We start from the raw sequence: 20,677 nt of genomic DNA, 5'->3' as shown, positions 1-20,677 counted from the left end.
TGACAGGAACCCCAGATCCCAGTTGAAGACAGCTCAATTATTTTTTTAAAAGCTGGTGTTGGGGATAATGCGTTCTTTAAAAAAAACTGAATAATACTAACAGATTGTAAACCTTGTTTTTAGGCTTTACATTGAAATGGTTAAATTATTCAGGTCAGTTTTGTTGTTACGCCTGGGCAGAGATTTATCGCTCGGAGGAGCCGTCAGCAAAGCTGGCATCTGGCTTCATTGTTAAAAAGCTGATCTGAAGATGCTGCTGTCAGCTCTGATGTTGGCCTGGTCTCCAGCTGTGTGGAGTGTTTAATGTGATGGAGTCCTGCGCTGGAAACTTTGACTACTGCCCAGCTATTTCCCCTCTCACCTCCAACCCCACGAGAAACAGAGCAGCGCCCTGGGCCAGGATTCTCCGATCTCACCCGCGGCTGGGATTCTCCGGTCCTGCTGCAGCGAGCGGAGACCTGGCTGAGTGTGAATGGGGCGTGAATAGTTCACACCCGTGTCTTGTGTGCAGAGTAACGTGACACCCCGTTGATGGCCATTTTTGGTGAAGTGATACCACCCTTTCCCCGAGCACGCTGGATAACAAACATTTACCGTAGTTATTCAAAGAGAAAAGATATACACAGCGGGCAGAATCTTCCTGTCCCGCCCAAAACAGGGATCATAGTAGGCGGGATTGGACTATGCAGAAGTCGGTTGATCTGGGGCAGGATTTTCCCGCTTTGGAGGCAAATGCAGCCAGAAAATCGCGCCCAGTGGATCTGTTAATATTGTCAAAAAGGATTAAGATGGAAAAACATTTCAGCTGATATGGGGGCAGCACAGTGGTTAGCATTGCTGCCTCACAGCGTCAGGGACCCGAGTTCAATTCTCGGCTTGGGTCACTGTCTGTGCAGAGTTTGCACGTTCTCCCCGTGTCTGCGTGGGTTTCCTCTGGGGGCTCTGGTTTTCCGCAAAGATGCGGGGTCACTTTTAACATTTAAGAAAAACTTGGAAGGGCTCATGGATGAGAGGGATATGGTCCAAGTGCAGGTCAGTGGGACGAGGCAAAAAATGGTTTGGCACAGACAAGAAGGGCCAAAAGGCCTGTTTCTGAGCTGTAATTTTCTGTGGTTCTATGTGCGGCTTAGGTGGATTGGCCATGCTAAATTGCCCCTTAGTGTCAGGGGGACTAGCTAGGGTAAATACATGGGGTTATGGGGATAGTGCAGACTCGATGGGCTGAATAGCCTCCTTCTGCACTGTAGGGTTCTATAATTTTATTCATTTCAAAATGTATTCGGAGCTTGTTTATCAATAATTGTTCGTACTTTTTCCAAACTTTATGTAGTTGGAAATATACTTTTAAATGTATACTTTACCACAGAGTTCACATTTGAAGTCATTTCTGAAGCAGTTTCTTACGATTCTTTCCCCTTGAAGGTGACTGAGCCTCCAGCTGATGATGAAGAGGGAGATTTCAGTTTTTGGAATGATGATAATGTTGATTACTACGTGTTACAGGAGACGACAGGATACATGGCTCCAACACTGACCTTCCTCGCCATTATTCACACCATCATCTCAATGCTTTGCATCATAGGGTACTACATATTGAAGGTACAGTGCAAACTTCCTGACTTTTCAAAAGCCTACGGTACCATTCATCATTAGTTCCTGAAGTAATGAAGAAACCGTGGAAACCTGCGGCCATTTCATTGGTAAAATCATTCCGCTTACAATACTGGACAGGAAAACTTGGGAGTTCTCCTGTCCCGCCCATCATGGGCATCGTATAGCGGGCGTCATAGGGGGAGGGCAGATCATACAAAAGTCCATTGATTTGGGTGGGATTCTCCAGTTGTGGAGTGAGCCTGGCCAGAGAATCCCACCCCTTATGTTTCCTTGGTGTAGATTTCCCCAACAGCAGAAAATGTTTCAATCTCCCCTTTCAGAATTGTCTTACCCTCAATGAGGTGGCCCACCAACCATATTCCACTGAATGCTTGGCTGGTTTGAGGATGACCTGATTGAGGTGTTCAGGATTATGAGGGGCACGGACAGGGTGGATAGGGGGCAGCTGTTCCCCTTAGTTGAAGGGTCAGTTACGAGCGGACCCGAGTTAAAAATGAGGGGTGGGGGGGTTTAGGGGGGATTTGAGGAAAAGCTTTTCCCTCAGAGGGTGGTGAGGGTCTGGAATGCGCCTCACACCCTTTAAAAAGTACCTGGATGAGTACTTGGCAATCCATAACATTCAAGGCTATGGGCCAAGTGCTGGCAAGTGGGATTAGGTGGGCAGGTCAGGGCCTTTCATGCAGACTCGATGGGCCGAAGGGCCTCTTCTGTACTGTAGTATTCTGTGATTGTTTATGAAATCTCTCCTCATCCCCCATTGGTCAATCTTGAGAAGCCATCTTTGCCTCTCTACCATTTCTCACCTACCCATTGGTCATGTAATCGGAAAGTTCAGTATCCAGTTCTATCTCACCGCAATCTCTCCCAGCCTCTTTACCACTTCTGTCATCAGCTGGAATTGTCCAGCGTCAGATAAGCCCAAAGATTCTTCCAGTTAAACAACAGGAATTATCTTTGGTTCTGGTCACCAGTTCCATTTCCTGGCCAAACATCCCAGCCCCCATGTGTGGCCACAGTCTCAGGGTCCAATCAAATTCCTTGCAACCTTAACGTTTTGTTTGATGCTGAACTGACCTACTGACCAGGAGTAAGTGTCGCCTCAATGTGACTCATGGGATGAGGGTCACTGGAGCATGTGTCGGGAATGGAGGTGGACAGAGCAGATGTAAAGGTGGGAGGGTTAGTCTCAGCAGCCATTCCTCCCTCCCTAATACTGGGTCTCCTAATCAGACACTCAGGGCAGGATTATACGGCCTCACTCATCCCGTAGCCAATGGACTTTTCCATGTCCTGTCCCCACCTGATCCAATTCCCATGGTGGATGGGATGGTATAATTCTGACCCAAGTGCCCAATTGCGGGGCATCCCAGAAGGTTGCTGGATGGACAGAAGTCACGAGGGTTGTATTTAATCCCTGCGTTGTCACAGTTTTGCAGGGGCACTGGGTGCCAATCAGCTCATTAATTAGCCTGAGTGACATCCTGTGATTGGTATCCCAGAATCCCACATCAACCCCTCCCAGCATCCGACATAACTGCTGGGGGGTGTGGGGGCTACGTGTTGGTGGGTGGGGGGGAGGGGTTATTTGGGGACATGGAGGGGATAAGACTTTTCCACCGTGTTGGCAGACTCTTGCGTGGTTAACTGGGCTTCCGTGGTTCTCCCCACGAAGGTTCCATCGATTCCAATTGAAGAATATCTTTAGCTACCCATGTGTTAGAAACGGCCAGTTAGGTGGTCAACAAATAGGCCGGAATTCTACCACCTCCCCCGCCACGGAATGGGAATGGGCGACGTTGGAAAGCCCCGTTGCCCTCGGGCGGGAATTTCTGGTCTTGCTCGAGGGAGGCTGTAAAATCTCACCTACACCAAAGCACCGACATCGGGGAACTTTCCTTAAGCGCTCCGAAATACCAGAGCTGATTTTGTTCATTGTTTTTTTTTTCGTTCGTTCAAAGGTGCCTCTCGTGGTCTTCAAGCGTGAAAAGGAGATCGCTAGAAAGCTGGAGTTTGACGGGCTGTACATTACAGAGCAGCCGTCTGACGATGACATCAAGGGACAGTGGGACCGTCTTGTCATCAATACACCGTACGTAAAAACAAGTGTTCCGTTTCAATAACATACTTGTGCTTTGCACACCCAACACCGACATCCACAGATTTCAGGATGGCTTACCCTAAAACCTGTTAGTTTTGCTGTGTCGCTGCCCATTCCAATTCATCAGTAGCTTTAAAAATAAATATTTGTATTTATATAACTCTTGCTCGCAGCCAGCAGATGTGTCAAAGAGTGTTACAGCCAGCGGAATACTTTTTGAAATATAGCCACTGTTGTTAATGTGGGAAACACAAAGAAGGGGGTCTGCTTATGGAGAGTCTTTGGATTTTCTAACCTTTCCCACCAGTGAGATTTTCCAGTCCCGTCAAAGCTGATGCCCCTCCCCCCCCACCCCCCAATCACCCTCCCCCCAGCCCCCAACAGCAGGTTCCCCACTGGCAGGATGGTGAGCCGTACAAAGCAGCGTAGACATTTTCACTGAGAACTGCCATCAGCCACCTCAACTTCTCCACCTCCCCTCGACCGCTCTAACTTGTCTCCTTCCGACGACTGTCTCCAGACATTGGCGGGACTGGAAAATCCCACTGACGGTTAATGGCAAGTGCCTCCTCCACCAGAAAACACACCAGAGGGAGGCTGGAAAATCCCGCCCTTAATATTATTTTAAGAGAAACTTCCTTTTAGTTTTGTTTTGGATGGCGTGGCAACTTCAGGGGAGTGGGTGGGTGACTCTACCTTGCCTCCACCAGCACCACCTTTAACAGACATAACACAGCAGCTTGAGAATGACGTGCTGCCTGAATTATTTCCCCCTCTCGCCTCGTCATCTCCCCACGGAGCAGAGCAGCGTGAGATTCCATGATATCATTGATGCTGGTTCAACAACCATCTCATCACAGTGCAGTTTCACAACACTTAGTTGTGGAGGCAATGGCCTAGTGTATTATCGCAAGACTGTTAATCCAGAAACTCAGCTAATGTCCTGGGGACTCGGTTCGAATCCCGCTACGGCATATGATGGAATTTGAATTCAATAAAGAATATCTGGAATTAAGAATCCACTGATGACCATGGAAAAATCCATCTTGTTCACTCATGTCCCTTTATGGAAGGAAATCTGCTGTGCTTACCCGGTCTGGCCTACATGTGACTCCAGAGCCACAGCAATGTTGTTGACTCTCAACTGCCGTCCAAGGGCAACTAGGGATGGGCAAATAATGCTGGCCAGCCAGCGATACACATGTCCTGCAAATGAATTAGAAAGACTACCCTCCCCTTGCAATGTCAACCACATCAGTTAAACTCAGAATAAACCAATATAGCTATGAACGATCCCCAAAACTAACTGATAAAATTAATATCCAATTTTGATTATTCAATTCCATTTCATTATTATTTTATAATAGCGACATTCATCCTGGTATTCGATCTGGAGATAGTTTCACCTAATGTGAGTCTTATTTGTGACATTTGTCTGCACACTAAGAGATGGTTTCTGAAATACTGCAGCTGCCAGATTTTGTCCCCTGGTTGTTCTTTGTGTGTGACTCCCGAAGGCAAATGTCAGCCAAGTGGGTCAAATGCAAGCTCGGAAGGTTTGGATTTCCCTCTGAATAACCATCCATTTTGGAAGGAGCCGGAGGCCGTAAACTGAGCTGAAAGCTGGTTATGTGGCACTTTCCTCTTTGGAGAGAGAGCAAATGAGGTTACAAAGCTGGGAACGTTACACAGAGCTGTCCACTTGTGAGGCCGTACATGCTGCAATGGTAGGAGGTGTGGGTTGTTCCTAGAAATACCCTCGAAGCGAGTACAAGTTCTTGAGATATGCTTTTTTAATTCATTCATGGTACATGGGCTGGCCGGCATTTATTGTCCATCCCTAATTGCCCTTGAGAAGGTGATGGTGAGCTGCCTTTTTGAATCGCTGCAGTCCACGTGCTGTGGGTTGACCCGCAATGTCATTAGGGGGGAATTCCAGGATTTTGACCCAGCGATTGCAAAGGAACGGCGACATATTTCCAAGTCAAGATGGTGAATGGCTTGGAGGGGAACTTCAGGTGGTGGTATTCCGCAGGTTTCAAGATCAAATCAAAACCAAAATAATGAGCAATAAAAATTTTGGAAAAAATCAGATGTTTATATTTTTTCACATCTCCAACAATAATTTACTTCTGTAGGAATGAGTCTCCACATTTGTAAAAAGTGAATAGTCAGTGTCAAGTTATTGTTTGGCAGGAATTAAGGTTTCTCATGCCGTGAACAATTTTCTTGTGTTGCAATGAACAAACCCTAATGAGTTTAGTGCTTATAACTACACAGTAACACAACTTCCCTTTGTACGATGTATTTAAATACCGAGAAACAGGGCAACTCCAAATCCCCCAAGTTTCTGTTGTCCTTCTAGATGGAAATGGTCATGGGTTTGGAAGGTGCTATCTAAGGATCTTTGGTGAATTGCTGCAGTGCAAGTTGTAGATAGTACACACTGCTGCTACTGAGCGTCAGTGGTGGAGGGAGTGGATGTTTGTAGATGCGGGCTGCTTTGTCCTGGATGGCATCAAGCTCCTTGAATGTTGTTGGAGCTGTACCCATCCAGGCAAGTGGGGGATATTCCATCACACTTATAATTTGTGCCTTGTAGATGATAGACAGGTTTTGGGGGAGTCAGGAGGTGAGTTCCTCGCTGCAGGATTCCTAGCCTTATACCTGCTCTTGTTGCCACTGTGTTTATGCGGCGAGTCCGGTTGAGTTTCTGGTCAGCGGTAAATTAAGTTAAGAGAATGATGTTATGTAACGAGGCTGCCTGTGGATTTGAAGAAGTTGTCTTTACCAACAGTGATGTTGATGACATCCAGATGTGGAGTTGGAAAATGTAGGTAACTGATGATCAAGGCGAAGAGGCTAGTTTTAATTCTCAGTGATATCAGATTGGTAACTGACTACATACCCTACCTGTATCTCCTTTGTATAGGCTCCAGTAAACATGTCAGAGGAAGTCAATCTCATATCGCATGCTTAATACCAGTGTCAAAAGCTAAGGTTGTTCCCAATGGGTGATAAAGAATGTTTATTAAATTTAAACGTGGAAGGTGTTAGCCGGCAGTTGAACTAACAATTTTCCTACAACTGTTTTCCAGATCCTTTCCTAACAATTATTGGGACAAGTTTGTCAAAAGAAAGGTAAGTGTTTGTAGTATTAACGGAAGCAGGCAGTGTATAAAAGTTAGAATAATAGATTCAAGATCAAATCAAAAGCAAAATAATGAGAGATAAACATTTTGGAAAAAAATTGGACGTTTATATTTTTTCACATCTACAACAAAAAATTAAATTCTGTAAGAATGACTCTCCAAATTTGTAAGAAGTTAATAGTATCAAGTTATTGTTTAGCAGGAATTAAGGTTTCTCATGCCATGAATGCCATAAGGGCGGCACGGTAGCACAGTGGTTAGCACTGCTGCTTCACAGCTCCAGGGACCTGGGTTCGATTCCTGGCTCGGGTCACTGTCTGTGAGGAGTTTGCACATTCTCTTTGTGTCTGCGTGGGTTTCCTCCGGGTGCTCCGGTTTCCTCCCACAGTCCAAAGATGTGCGAGTTAGGTTGATTGGCCATGTTAAAAATTGCCCCTTAGTGTCCTGTGATGTGTAGGTTAGAGGGATTAGTGGGTGAATATGTAGGGATATGGGGGAAGAGCCTGGGTGGGTTTGCAGACTCGATAGGCTGAATGGCCTCTTCCTGCACTGTAGGGATTCTATGAATCACTGCACAGCTGCCAGCTCAAACAAAAATCACAAATATTTCTATGAACAATTTTCTTACATTGGAATGGACAAACCCTAATGAGTTTAATGCATATAATTACACAGTAACGTCCCTTTATGTGATGTATTTAAATACCGAGAAACAGGGCAACTCCAAATTCCTGATTTCCACTTTACTTAAATATGTTACTATTAGCAACTGTCCAATTTACACTTTAATATTGGTGAGCATTGAAAATCATAGAAACCCTACAGGACAGAAGGAGGTCATTCACCCCATGGGGTCTGCACTGACTCTCTGACAGATTTTTTATCCAGGCCCTCTACCCTGCCCTATCCCTGTAATCCATTTACTATGGTCCCTAACCTGCACATCATTGACTCTCACCATTATTTTTACTGTAAGCTCTGGGTAGGAGGGAATGAAGGAACTGAGTTTTCCGAGACCGTGTAAAACTTCAACAAAACTGCTCTATTTTCAATGTGTCTGAGGGGGAGCAGAACTCGTGGCTGTAACTACAGCTTTCTTCTGAGCTACTGTGTTAATCATCGGGTCTTACACATTCTTACACCCCTTTCTTTACATTACAAAGTGTTACATTTCAATTAGATCATCAGATCGTTACTTTGAATTGGTTACAGTTCTGTTTTTGATTATATTATGCAGTTCCATTGTCTTGGGTGCTTCAGCTTTAATCGGTTTGTGGGCATCCTCTGTCCAGCTGTTTACAATATCAAAGTGTTGTGTTTGTCAAACTGATTTCGATGGGGTGTTCATTATCTCATCTCCTGGATATTTGATTAAGTTTTCAGAGGCACAATGGTTCCTCTGGACCTTTTGGAACCTTAATAATTGATATCAATTCTCATATGGTTGTTGAAACCTTGGAGCGATACCACTCGATGTGTGACTGTTTTAGTGCTGTCTGAGATGTAGTTATTTGTATTTTGTCCTGTCTGCCTGTAGTGAGTGGATACAGCAGTTTTCTCCCCCTTCGCTTCCCCTTTTTCTACATTTTATCTCTCCCCACCCTCCCCCTACATCTTCATCTGTCACAGTTTACCCTCTGATTTCAGCTTCTCTGCCGTTTGGCCATTCACACTTTTTATTCTCTCCATGGGCTGCCATTAGCAGCCTTTTCCCCTGGTTTCTGTGGCTATGACACATCTTTCATTCCCTCACCCTGCAGTATAAATATCTCCCACTTACTGTGCCTTTCAGCTTTGACAAAGGGTCATCTGGACTCGAAACATCAGCTCTTTTCCCTCCTTACAGATGCTGCCAGACCCGCTGAGATTTTCCAGCGTTTTCTCTTTTGGGTAACACAGTACTGTCTGTTTATCCCTTTCCATTCGTTCCCCTTCTGCTGTGGCCCAGGTTTATCCTACTACACTCTGTCCAACATTCTTTGTGTGACCATCTCTGTCCTGGTCCTCTCTGTGTCTATCGATGTGATTGATCACCTCAATCTCCTCCATTCCATCCTTGGCTCCCTCTTATTTTGCAGTTTATCTGTGACATTATTGACCCTCTCCTAATTTTTCCTTTTGTGTTCAACAGATCCCTACTTCCCCATTGTGAAGCACAAGTCGGGTATTTTGATTGTGATAATTTATTTACTTTTGAACATTGCCTGAGCTTTGTTTTGAATGTGGCCCTTTCTGGTTCTAACAGGTTATTAATAAATATGGAGATCTGTACGGAGTTGAACGCATTGCTGAGCTCCTGGGAGTGGACAAGAGCTCTTTGGATTTCAGTCCCATTGAAAAGCCCCCAGAGGAAGAAGCAACGCTGGTGTCCTGGTACGTGATACCCTTCCGCTTATTAGCTGTTGCTCACAGGGAGGGAATCCGAAAAGTGGCTTATTACATATGGAATAAATATGCCACATATTTTTCAAATAACTTGCAAAACTTATACCAATGGGATAAGTGCAGTGCCATCGACAGATGCCCTGTCCCACCAAAGAATAAAGAAGTTGTCATTTGGTGGTAATTAAGAATGGCCATACTGTTAAAAGGGACACTTAGACTGAATAGTCTGAACTTCCTGGGGTGGCTTGGATGAGTAAGTTCAGGAATTTCACAGAGTTTATTTCAGTGGGGAATAGTCACCATCAGTCCACTGGGAGAGAAACATTACATTTTGAGGAGCAGTGTCCAGAGTTTTACACATGCACACCTCGCCTGAAGTCCCTGACTGATTTGCGAATAACTAGCGATAAACACCGTTAGCCTCGTGGTTAGTTTCACAGCAAGATCCAGCTCAATCTTTCTCGCCACCGCAGGAGCAGCCAATGGTAGGCCCTCAGGAAGGAGGGGGGGTGGGGGGGGGGGGGGGGGGGGGCGGGAGAACAGTCTCCCGAAAGGGTGGCCAGGAGAAGGAGAATGCGGAGTCGGGGGCTGTACCAGACCAGGCGTTCATTCGAGGGGGTGTCGGAGGTGATGTGCCATCGCTGGTTCCACCTATCCAAGGACACAGTCCGCCCCCAGTGTGAGGTTTCCTGGCACCTGAGGGGAGGGGCAGCCACCCACTCATTTCAGGCACCCAGTGGCGATCGTGGGAATATCCCAGGCCTCTGTCCACAGATGTGTTCACCAGATCACAGCTGCTTTGTACGCCCGGGAAGGCCAATACATCCATTTTGATGTTGGGCAGGCTTCAGTCAGCAGTTTGACTGAATAAACAGTCGGCAATAGTTTCAGCAGAGGGGAAACTGACTGTTCTGTCTGCCGGGGCCAACTTCCTGACGAGCTGATGGTGTGAAACTTGGAGCAGGTATCTTAAATCGAACATTTCCCTCAGTAGCAGTGTAGCTAACGGCTGGAATTCTCCGGCTGTTCATTGCCAACATGATGATCCGGTCGTGCCGACGGTGCCCCCCCAACACCCGCCCTCAACCCGGCCCGCCCTACACCGCGAGCTTCCCAATGGCGTGGTGGGCAGTCAGTGAGAAATCCCGTCGATGGCAGCGGGACCAGAAGATTCTTCCGCCAGCAAACACACCGCCTCATGCTGCGAGGAAGCCGGAGAATTCCCTCCGCACCACCCCCCCCCCCCCCACCCCCCCCCCCCAAAAAACATTCCGAACAATCTACATTATAGATTAACGATCAGGAGTGTGTGAGGAGTCAGTACGCTTGGGTCTGAGGAGAGAAAATTCTCCTGCTGAAAGAAAACTTACAAAGAAAATCAAAGTAAAAAAATAATGTGGACCTTAAAACAATGTTTGCTTTCTTTTTAGGTTGAGTTCCATCGATTTAAAATACCATATCTGGAAGCTGGGGGTTGTGTTCACGGACAATGTAAGTCCAATTCAACACTCTGACTCATTTGGCCGAAGTGTTCGCTCCTCTCTATTTGTGCCCACATTTTCCACTCCCAGCCTGTTGTGTGCAATCCTGATTATAATGATCTGTCTGATTTCCCTTTCTAACCCTGGATACAGTGAAGTCAATGGGCCTTGACAACCTCTTGGCTATAATACTTGTATAATTTGTCCAGCCAAGACAATTACTGAGGTTTTGCAAGCCCGTCTCACTAACTGTCCCAGGAGACAATACACATCTCTTTAACCTGTGCTTAACCCTCTCTCCGCTCACGTTGTCTGTAACCTTTAAGGCTTGATTACCTGTAAAGTCTGGCATTCCAACCATTATTTTGTAAATTGAGTTTGTATCTTTATATGCCCTGTAACTCCTACTCACCTGATGAAGGGGCAGCGCTCCGAAAGCTCATGATACCAAATAAACCTGTTGGACTTTAACCTGGTGTTGTGAGATTTCTTACTGTGCTTACCCCAGTCCAACACCGGCATCTCCACATCAAGTGTCCCAGTATAGCTATAATATCGACATCCACGTAGCAATGTGCAAATGGCCCTGAGGAAACATCCTGTCTACCAAAAGCAGGACAAATCCAATCTGGCCAATTGGTCTGTCTATTCTCATTCATTAGTAAAATGGCACACACTCACCCATAATCTGCTCATAATTTCACGCTTAGTCAGTGCAGGCTTGGAGAACTGAAGAGCCTGTTCCTGTGCTGTAACTTTCTTTGTTCTTTGTAAATACTCGGTTTGGGTTTGGCCAGGGCACATTCAACCCCCAATCACATCACAGCCTTGATTCAAACATAGACAGAAGAGCAGAACTCAAAAACTGAGATGGGAGTGGGGTGGCACAGTGGTTAGCACTGTTGCCTCACAGCGCCAGGGGCCTAGGTTCAATTCCTGGCTTGGGTCATTGTCTGCGGAGTCTGCACGTTCTCCCCGTGTCTGTGTGGGTTTCCTCTGGGTGCTCCGGTTTCCTCCCACAGTCCGAAAGACGTACCTGTTAAGTGGAGGGATTGGCCATGCTAATTTCTCCCTCAGTGTACCCGAACAGGTGCTGGAGTGAGACGACTAGGGGATTTTCACACTAACTTCATTGACTGTTAATGTAAGCCTACTTGTGACACTAATAAATAAACTTTAAACCTTAACGTCGAGACAGCATGTGATTGCATGTGCCAGCGAGGAGTCTTAAAAAAAACTGGAGTTAGTTTGAATCAGGAAAAGACTCTCCACTGGTCAAAGCTTTGTGTTATCAAGGGTGGGAGTTCTGCCACTGTCTCTGTGACGGTCAATGTTGTTTTTACAAACCAGCCAGCACAGATTGTAATGGCAGGAATACCTTGGCAATATTTCAATGCTAATAAAATGTAAATGTTTCTCAGACAGCTAACCTTTGGTTTCTCCATTTCTACCTGCAGTCATTCTTGTATCTGGCTTGGTACATGAGCATGTCCGTCCTGGGTCACTACAATAACTTTTTCTTTGCTGCCCACTTGTTGGACATCGCTATGGGTTTCAAGACACTGCGTACGATATTGTCGTCTGTAACTCACAATGGAAAGCAGGTGAGAATGGCAAAGTGTACAATTCTGGATGGGCATACGCTGTGGTAAAGGGGGAAGTGCCGGTAAAGTTAGGCATGCAGCCCACTAAGTCAATTTAAATGCACTCAAATGGCTATTGCACCGGGTGGGAGCGGATCACGCTACTCACCTCACGCCCTGAGGCGCAACGCGATGGTACAATCGGGTCCTACAACTCCATGATTCTATATCTGTTGCATGAAGATATAAAGCTTAAATCCACCACAGTTTGAAGCTGTTTACTTTAGAAGCTACCAGCAGAAAAGAAGGCCATTCGGCCCATTGTACCAGTTGCCAATGTTAATTGTGGTGTTAAGGTACACAGAAGGGCATTGTTTAATTAAATGTTTAGAGCACTTACAAAGAGAGACTGCTGTGACACTAGGTTTGGATGTGGGAAGCAGATATATATAATGCTGCATTCTGTGAATAAAGCCAATATCAATTAAATATTAGTATTCACTTTCATACTCCCGCTGGCTCGGGGTCAATATAACTGCCAAACTTTCGGTCATGGAAACAGTTTTTCCTTATTTTTCTGTTCAAAGCCTTTAATGATTTTGAATCCTTCCATTACATCTTCCCTTAACCTTATCTACTCTCATGATAACAGTCCCAGCTTCTCCACACATAACTGAAGTTAATTATCCTTGGTACCTTTGCTAACTCACCTTTGTATTCTCTCCAAGGCCTTGAAATTTTCCCAAAAATATGACCCCCAGAATTGAACACTATCCTGCAATTGGCTCCAAACCAGTGATTACAAAAGTTTAGCGTAACTCCTTTGCTTTTTGTATTCTTATGTTCATTTTAAGAAGGCAAGGACAAATATGCTGATTAAACCTTTAGCTCTCACTTCATTCCCTTTATAATTGTACCATTTAATTAATGTTACCTCTCCACCTCGCCTGAAACAAGTTCAAGGTTTTTTACATTTACAATTAAGCGGTTTAATGCCCATTTCCACTGCCATTTTGCAGAAGTGATTGGGGCGGGTGGGGGACGATTACATCCAGCCTAACCAGCATTCACTAAACAGAACACTGAGGATGCCACTAAAAAGGTATGATTACTTGTCTGGGAAAGGAATTAAGATGTGAACTAGAATTTAAACTGTCCTTTGTGATTTCATAGGATAGAATTACTACAATTGCAGGAGGAGGCTGTTTGGCCCATCAAACTTTCATCGACAACAATCCCACCCAGGCTCTATCCCCACAACCCCAAGTATTTTACCCACTAATCCCCCTGACACTAAGGGGCAATTTAGCATGGCCAATCCACCTACCCGCGTGTCTTTGGAGTGTGGGAGGAAACCAGAGCACCCGGAAGAAACATTAGGTACATTGGTCATGTTAAATCCTTCCTCAGTGTACCCGCACAGGCACCGGAGTGTGGTGACTAGGGGATTTTCACAGTAACTTCATTGCAGTGTGAATAGAAACCTGTCTGTGACCAATAAATAAACTTAAAACCCACACAAGACAACATGCAAACTCTACACAGACAATAACCTAAACCAGGAATTGAATCCAGGTCCCTGGCGCTGTGAGGCAAGAATGCTAACCACTCTGCCACCCACATTTTCCACATTTAAATTCAGTCTTGTCAAGTTTTGTCTTTCCTTGTGATTAAGTACCCTGAGAGAATTAACTGAGTGAATAGGTGAGCGCGGCACAGTGGTTAGCACTGCTGCCTCACGGTGCCAGGGACCTGGGTTCAATTCCGGTCACTGTCTGTGTGGAGTTTGCACATTCTCCCCATGTCCCCATGGGTTTCCTTCCACAGTCCAGAGATGTGCAGGTTAGGTAGATTGGCCATGCTAAATTGACCCTAGTATCAGGGGGATTAACAGGGTAAATATGTGGAGGTTACAGAATAGGGCCTGGTTGAGATTGTGGTTGGTACAGACACAATGGGCCAATTGGCTTCCTTCTGCACTGTAGGGATTCTATGATAACGTCCTTTAATTGGCATTGAGTGACATGAGAAATCTGCCTCTTCTCTCTCTCTGTAGCTTGTTCTGACAGTTGGCCTCCTGGCTGTCGTTGTCTACCTCTACACTGTGGTTGCTTTCAATTTCTTCCGCAAATTCTACAACAAGAGTGAAGACGAAGATGAACCCGACATGAAATGCGATGACATGATGACGGTATTTATCTGGTGTGGCTGTGGAATGGACAGTCATTCCATGGACATGGTGAAAATCCCACAAAATCAATTCCAGGAATGTTAAACCCATGTAATAGGAACAAAGCCACGGGCATTCATCCACTCAGATTGGCACCTTGCTCTTTGTATTATATAATGGAGTTTACTGCATAAAAATCTCCCTCGCATAGCTACTGAAGCCTAATTCAATTGCAAAGAATATTTTTATTTATTTCATGTAACTGCGTGCTCTGTATTATGGAGTACCTGCATTTATATAGAACCTTTCATGAACACAGGACATCCCAAAGTGCTCTACAGCTATGTTTGAAGTGCTGTCACATGTGGCAGTGGCCAATTTGCACACAGCAAGATCCCACGATAAGCAAATGTAGCAATGGCCAGATAAGCTGTTTCCACAGTGATGGATGAAGGGATACATAGATTGTAGCGCTGCTGCTGCTCCTCTTGTAAATAATGCCATGAAGTAGAGTTTTAAGCAGCGTTTGCACCACCTGGAAACACAGGCGTGTATCCCAGTGTTATCGCACACACTTGCGTGATATATCATTCAACAGACAGACTGACAGTGCACCAGCTGGTAATGATGCTACTTATTGAGGGGATTAAATCGCTGAGTGTCCAAGATTTTAGGCGCCCGGTGCGATTTTGGGCGTGGCGCACAGAAACCACGGGCACACAGACCAACCGTGTTTTAAGCTTCTTGGATTCAAGGGTGGGGTGAAAGGGAGATGGGGGAAAGACTGGCTTGAGGGGTTGGGACTTTCAGGGAGGGAGCAGAGGTGGTGTCCTGGGGAGTTTGGGGAGATTGTTTTGGGTGTGAGGGACAGTGTGGAGAGCTCATGACATTGCTGTCCGCTTGCAGGCCCCTGGAACGCTCTTCCTGCCTGTTCCATACCATAGTGCAGGCCAGCAGAATGATTCCCACAACCATACTGAAGAAGATGTGAGATTTGTGGTAGCGATTGGAGCTTAATATATTGTTGAATAGCTTTATCAGTTTTCACCTCCATCACTCTGGATTAGACGATGGCCTAGTGGCATTATTGCTAGACTCTTGATCTAAAAACTCAGTCCTGGGGACCCGGGTTCGAATCCCACCACGGCAGATGGTGGAAATTGAATTCAATTTAAAAGATCTGGAATTAAGAATCTACTGATGACCATGAAACCATTGTCGATTGTCGTAAAAACCCCACCTGGGTCACTAATATCCTTTAGGGAAGGGAATCTGCTGTCCTGACCTGGTCTGGCCTACATGTGACTCCAGAGCCACAGCAATGTGGCTGACTCTTGACTCCAAGGGCAACTAGAGATGGGCAATAAATGCTGTAAGAAGTCTCACAACACCAGGTTAAAGTCCAACAGGTTTATTTGGTAGCAAAAGCCTGGTGTTGTGAGACTTCTTACTGTGTTTACCCCAGTCCAACACCAGCATCACCACATCAATAAGTGCTGGGCAGCCAGCGACACCCATGTCCCACAAATGAATTAAACCTTTAGAATGGAGTTTGTTACACTGGGTACGTTTCCAATGTCTCTGACTTTAAAGTTTATTTATTAGTCACAAGTAGGCTTACATTAACATTGCAATGAAGTTACTGTGAAAGTCCCTTAGTCGCCACATTCTGGCGCCTGTTCGGGTACACTGAGGGAGAATTTAGCATGGCCAATGCACCCTAACCTGCACGTCTTTAAAGTGTGGAAGGAAACTGGAGCACCCGGAGGAATCCCACGCAGACACAGGGAGAATGTACAGACTCCACACAGACAGTGACCCAAGCCGGGAATCAAACCTGAGTCCCTGGCGCTGTGAGGCAGCAGCGCTAACCACTGTGCCTCACTGTGAAACTCTGTTCACAAATTATCATCCAAAGATTAGAGGGGTGGGGTCTCCCATTGAGATGAGGAGAATTTGTTTTTAACCGAAGGCTGTTAGTCTGTGGAAATCTCTTCCCCAGAGAGTTGTGAAGGAAGAATTAATCACTGTGTCACCCTGCAATTCCTCATGTGTAACCCACACTCTGAATGTCAGCAAACCATTAACCATGCGGGGCATCACTGATGGGCCTGGCACTGTTCAGTGGGAAGTCTGACAACACCAGGTTTAAGTCCAACCAATTTATTTGATAGTAAACTCACGAGCTTTTGGGGTTTGCCCCTTTGTCAGGTGAATGAAGAGTTCTGGCCTCAGACAGAGCATATAACAGCACACACAGTTTACAGATTGCTGATTAGAACGTGAGTCTTTACACTTAACCTGCTATTCAAGTCTTAAAGTCTTTAGTCTTTGAAGTCTGTGCTGTTATATGCTGTGTCTGAGGTCAGAACTCTCCAATCACCTGACAAAGGGACAAACCCTGAAAGCTAGTGAATTTACTATCAAATAAATCGGTTGGACTTAAACCTGGTGTTGCCAGACTTCTCACTGTGTTTACCCCAGTCCAACGCCAGCATCTGCACATCACGACTGTTCAGTGGCACACGAAATGTGATGGGATCGCTCGCTGAATTCTCATATTCCAGCCCAGGAAGAGTGAAGCTCACTGAGCACACCGACTAAGTAGTTAACAAATTATTCAGTGAGTTTTGGAGCAGCAGCGATGACAGAACGAAGAATGACTCACCACTTTCTACCTCGCAGTCACAGTTCAATGCTTCCTGCCTTTGTAACACATTTCAATCCCCAGCTGACGGTACTGTCTCTGACACTACGTGACGCATTGTCTTTTCTCATTTTCAGTGCTACTTGTTCCACATGTACGTGGGTGTCCGGGCTGGAGGTGGCATTGGAGATGAAATTGAAGACCCCGCTGGTGATCCTTCTGAAATGTACCGAATTATCTTTGACATCACCTTCTTTTTCTTTGTCATTGTCATCCTACTGGCCATTATTCAGGGTATGTATCATTATCGCAAGCAAGCCTGGAGGTCGCATTCATTTCAAATAAATTCTTTCATCCAAAAGATTTAGTGCAGTTCGCTCTTCAGTGTTAAATTTCTGAGTACCGATAGACATCGACCACTTTAATCTTCCAGTACTCGTGAGGCACATTCTTGGTTAGAGAATCACAGAACCTGACAGTATAGAAGGAGGCCATTCGTCCTCGCTCGCAGTGATGGCCAGCCGCGCGCAGCCAGTAAACTTCACCCTGCATATTTGCTTTCCCCGACTCCCATATTCATCTGTACCCATCTGGTTCAAAGCCCTTCTTCCCCCTCCCTCACTGAAACTGATCCCAACCCCCATTTCAAAGTCATCCAATTGTGCATCTTCCATGTTCCCTATTAGAACCATAGAATCCGTACGGAGCAGAAGGAGGCCATTCGGTCCATCGAGTCTGCATCGATCATAATCCCACCCAGGCCCTATCCCTTATCCCCAAGTATTTACCCTGCTAATCCCCCTGCCATTAAGGGCCAATTCAGCATGGCTAATCAACCTAGCCCACACACCTTTGGACTGTGGGAGGAAACCTACGCAGTCACAGGGTGAAAGTTCAGACTCCAGACAGACAGTGACCCAAGCCAGGAATCGAACTCGGGCCCCTGGTGCTGTGAGGCAGCAGAGCCTCAATGAGCCACAATGTGCTGGCCACATTTGGCGAATTGCGAACTGTCCCGGTCTCCAAGAACATGCAGGCAATGGGAAAGCTGCGGTAAAGAAAGTTGCTAGCCTGATACCAGGATTAAGAGACTATACCATCGAGGAAAGATTCAGCAGAGTGGGGTTCTTTTAGAAAGAGCCTAAGGGTGGCCTTATAGAGTTCTTTAACATTATGAGCGGGTTTGATGGGATCAATGATGAGAAAGAGCTACACTTAATGTGCCCCCATGGGGCATGTTGCCAGCGGGAGTCAGGATGGACATATAAATTAGAGTGAGTGCCCACCCCACTGCCTTTCCACCCACCCCTGAACTCTCACCCATAGTACCAGAGGTGGGCAGATGCCCAGACTGGCAGCCTATCTGCCATACTGAAATCACCAATCAAAGGGTCGACCGCATCAAGATGATCGATCCTGGTAATATGATGTTCACACCATCAAATATTTAGCTCGGTCAGGTTGGCCGTGGCTCCCGCAGCTGGTGCTTCCTCTCTGGTGAGAGACATGAGTTCCACTCAGCCCTGGTTTAGTCTGTCCACAGCACATTTTGGCAGTGGGTGTGAGGTGGTCTGGCATGGGGTGGGTTGGCACCATGGGCTGACTTTGCTTCTGATGGGGGTGGGTGATGAGCCATCCACCCCCAAACATTAATCAACCCAAAGTGTTTCCATTTGCGGGCAACGGTAGCTCATGTAAAATATCAATATAAATCCAATCGTGAGTTCAAGAAAAGCTCCTTTACCCAGAATGGTTACACCGTGTTACTTGTTACAAAGAGCACAGTACAGCATAGGAACAAGGCCTTTGGCCCACCAAACCTGTGTCGACACATGAAGCCTTTCTCAAGATCTTTTGCCTCTACGCAGCACATATCCCTCTACTCCCTGCCTATTCATGTATCTGTCAAGGTGTCTCTTGAATGGTGCTATTGTATCTGCTTCCACCACCTCCTCTGGCAGCGCGTTCCAACGATTCACCGCCCTCTGTGTAAAAATCCTGCCTCTCACATCTCCTTTAAACTTTCCCCATTTACCTTAAACCGTTGCCCCCCCCTAGTAATTGACATTTCTGACCTGAGAAGGTTAACACAAGGAGTAGTGAGATGAGTAACACAGATGCCTTTCAGGAGAAAATAAATGATCACCGGAGGGTGAAAAGTCTAGAAAGATATTGAAATAACTCCCCAGAGGCCCTTCACCAGATTCCCTGCACTTAAAACATCTACCCCACTCCTTGAGTGCTCCTTGTACGCAGTCAGAATCCAGCATGCCAGTGGCCCTGACACTCCTTAATATATACACAGGTGAGACTCTCTGGGCTGGCAATCATTACCATATGATGTGGAGATGCCGGCGTTGGACTGGGGTAAACACAGTAAGAAGTTTCACAACACCAGGTTAAAGTCCAACAAGTTTATTTGATAGTAAACCCATAAGCTTACGGGGTTTGTCCCTTCGTCAGTTGAGTGTTCTGGTCTCCACTCACTCTCCACAGAACTCTCCACTCACCTGACAAAGGGGCAAACCCCGAAAGCTTGTGGGTTCACTATCAAATAAACTTGTTGGACTTTAACCTGGTGCTGTGAGACTTCTTACAATCATTACCTCAATCAGGGAGCTCGTACTCAAAGAGACCAACCTCACAGGCTTCGCTGAGGTCATTACAAATAGATGGAATTAGATGAGAAATGATAGCAGGAGGCCAAATGGATCTATTGAGAAGGTTGGTCAATTTATGTGCTGTATGAATACTTTGCAATCATTTTAGTACCAATGTAATGCATTAAAGAGTGCAAACAATGTCTGCCTTGTGCTACAAGTTGTAGACATGTAGGCAAATTAATACAATATCAAATTAGTACAAATAAGTCCATGTCCCTCCCAATGTGTGCGAACATCCAAATGAATCAGTGATCCGACTTATCTTGTAATTATGATGGAGGAAGTATTTTAATTAAAATTCTTGTTACACTGATCTTGCTTGACATTTGTCTTGGGTCTGCATAATTCATTAGATAGTGAATACCAGATAAACTGTAAATAGGGCAGAAAACTTCAGAACCATGATTGAAAAATCCTAGGCTTCAAGCAAAAACAAATTCTGTTGTCAGATGATTGGTGTTAAAGGTTCAGATAAATTTTTGGTTGTAAATTGTACCAGCCCACACAAGTGTCGGTGTGTAAGAGTTCAGCGGCAATGTCACGGAAAGTATAAGCCGCTCACATGTTGCTTACGCTATCACTTTCTGCTACTTAGGTTTGATTATTGACGCCTTTGGTGAACTGAGAGACCAACAGGAGCAAGTGCGAGAAGACATGGAGGTGTGTTTCTTTTAGACCTTACATTCATACCTTTCTATTGGAATTAAGATCGATTCTCACTTTCTGCTATTTCTAAAGATCTCAGTCTGTGTTGTTAGGAGTGAGATTCCTGAAGTGTGACAGATTTCTCACCCCCGCACCTTTCCACACTATTTTCTTCTCCCTCCTGTGTTGAAGGTAGCACTTTGATGGGAATTGACATATTTGTTAACTATTCCTTGTGT

The 20,677-nt window shown here is 45.6% G+C and overlaps 1 protein-coding gene across 5 annotated transcripts in view; it reads left to right on the top strand.

The window, feature by feature from the left end:
- The window catches only part of ryr3 (ryanodine receptor 3), a 322,306-nt gene that overhangs the window by 293,432 nt on the left and 8,197 nt on the right, over positions 1-20,677 (top strand). For all 5 annotated transcript variants that reach the window (XM_080203146.1, XM_080203145.1, XM_080203144.1 and 2 more), the window contains 9 exons: positions 1,423-1,599; positions 3,573-3,703; positions 6,811-6,853; positions 9,110-9,237; positions 10,680-10,740; positions 12,188-12,334; positions 14,370-14,504; positions 17,268-17,424; positions 20,389-20,453. In XM_080203146.1, coding sequence (XP_080059272.1) covers positions 1,423-1,599; positions 3,573-3,703; positions 6,811-6,853; positions 9,110-9,237; positions 10,680-10,740; positions 12,188-12,334; positions 14,370-14,504; positions 17,268-17,424; positions 20,389-20,453 — 1,044 coding nt within the window. The remainder of the gene's footprint in view (positions 1-1,422; positions 1,600-3,572; positions 3,704-6,810; positions 6,854-9,109; positions 9,238-10,679; positions 10,741-12,187; positions 12,335-14,369; positions 14,505-17,267; positions 17,425-20,388; positions 20,454-20,677) is intronic.

The sequence above is a fragment of the Carcharhinus amblyrhynchos genome, chromosome 14, assembly GCF_965287045.1.
Source record: "Carcharhinus amblyrhynchos chromosome 14, sCarAmb.v2.hapA, whole genome shotgun sequence".
Lineage (NCBI taxonomy): Eukaryota > Metazoa > Chordata > Chondrichthyes > Carcharhiniformes > Carcharhinidae > Carcharhinus > Carcharhinus amblyrhynchos.
This window is presented reverse-complemented; position numbering and strand designations above follow the sequence as displayed.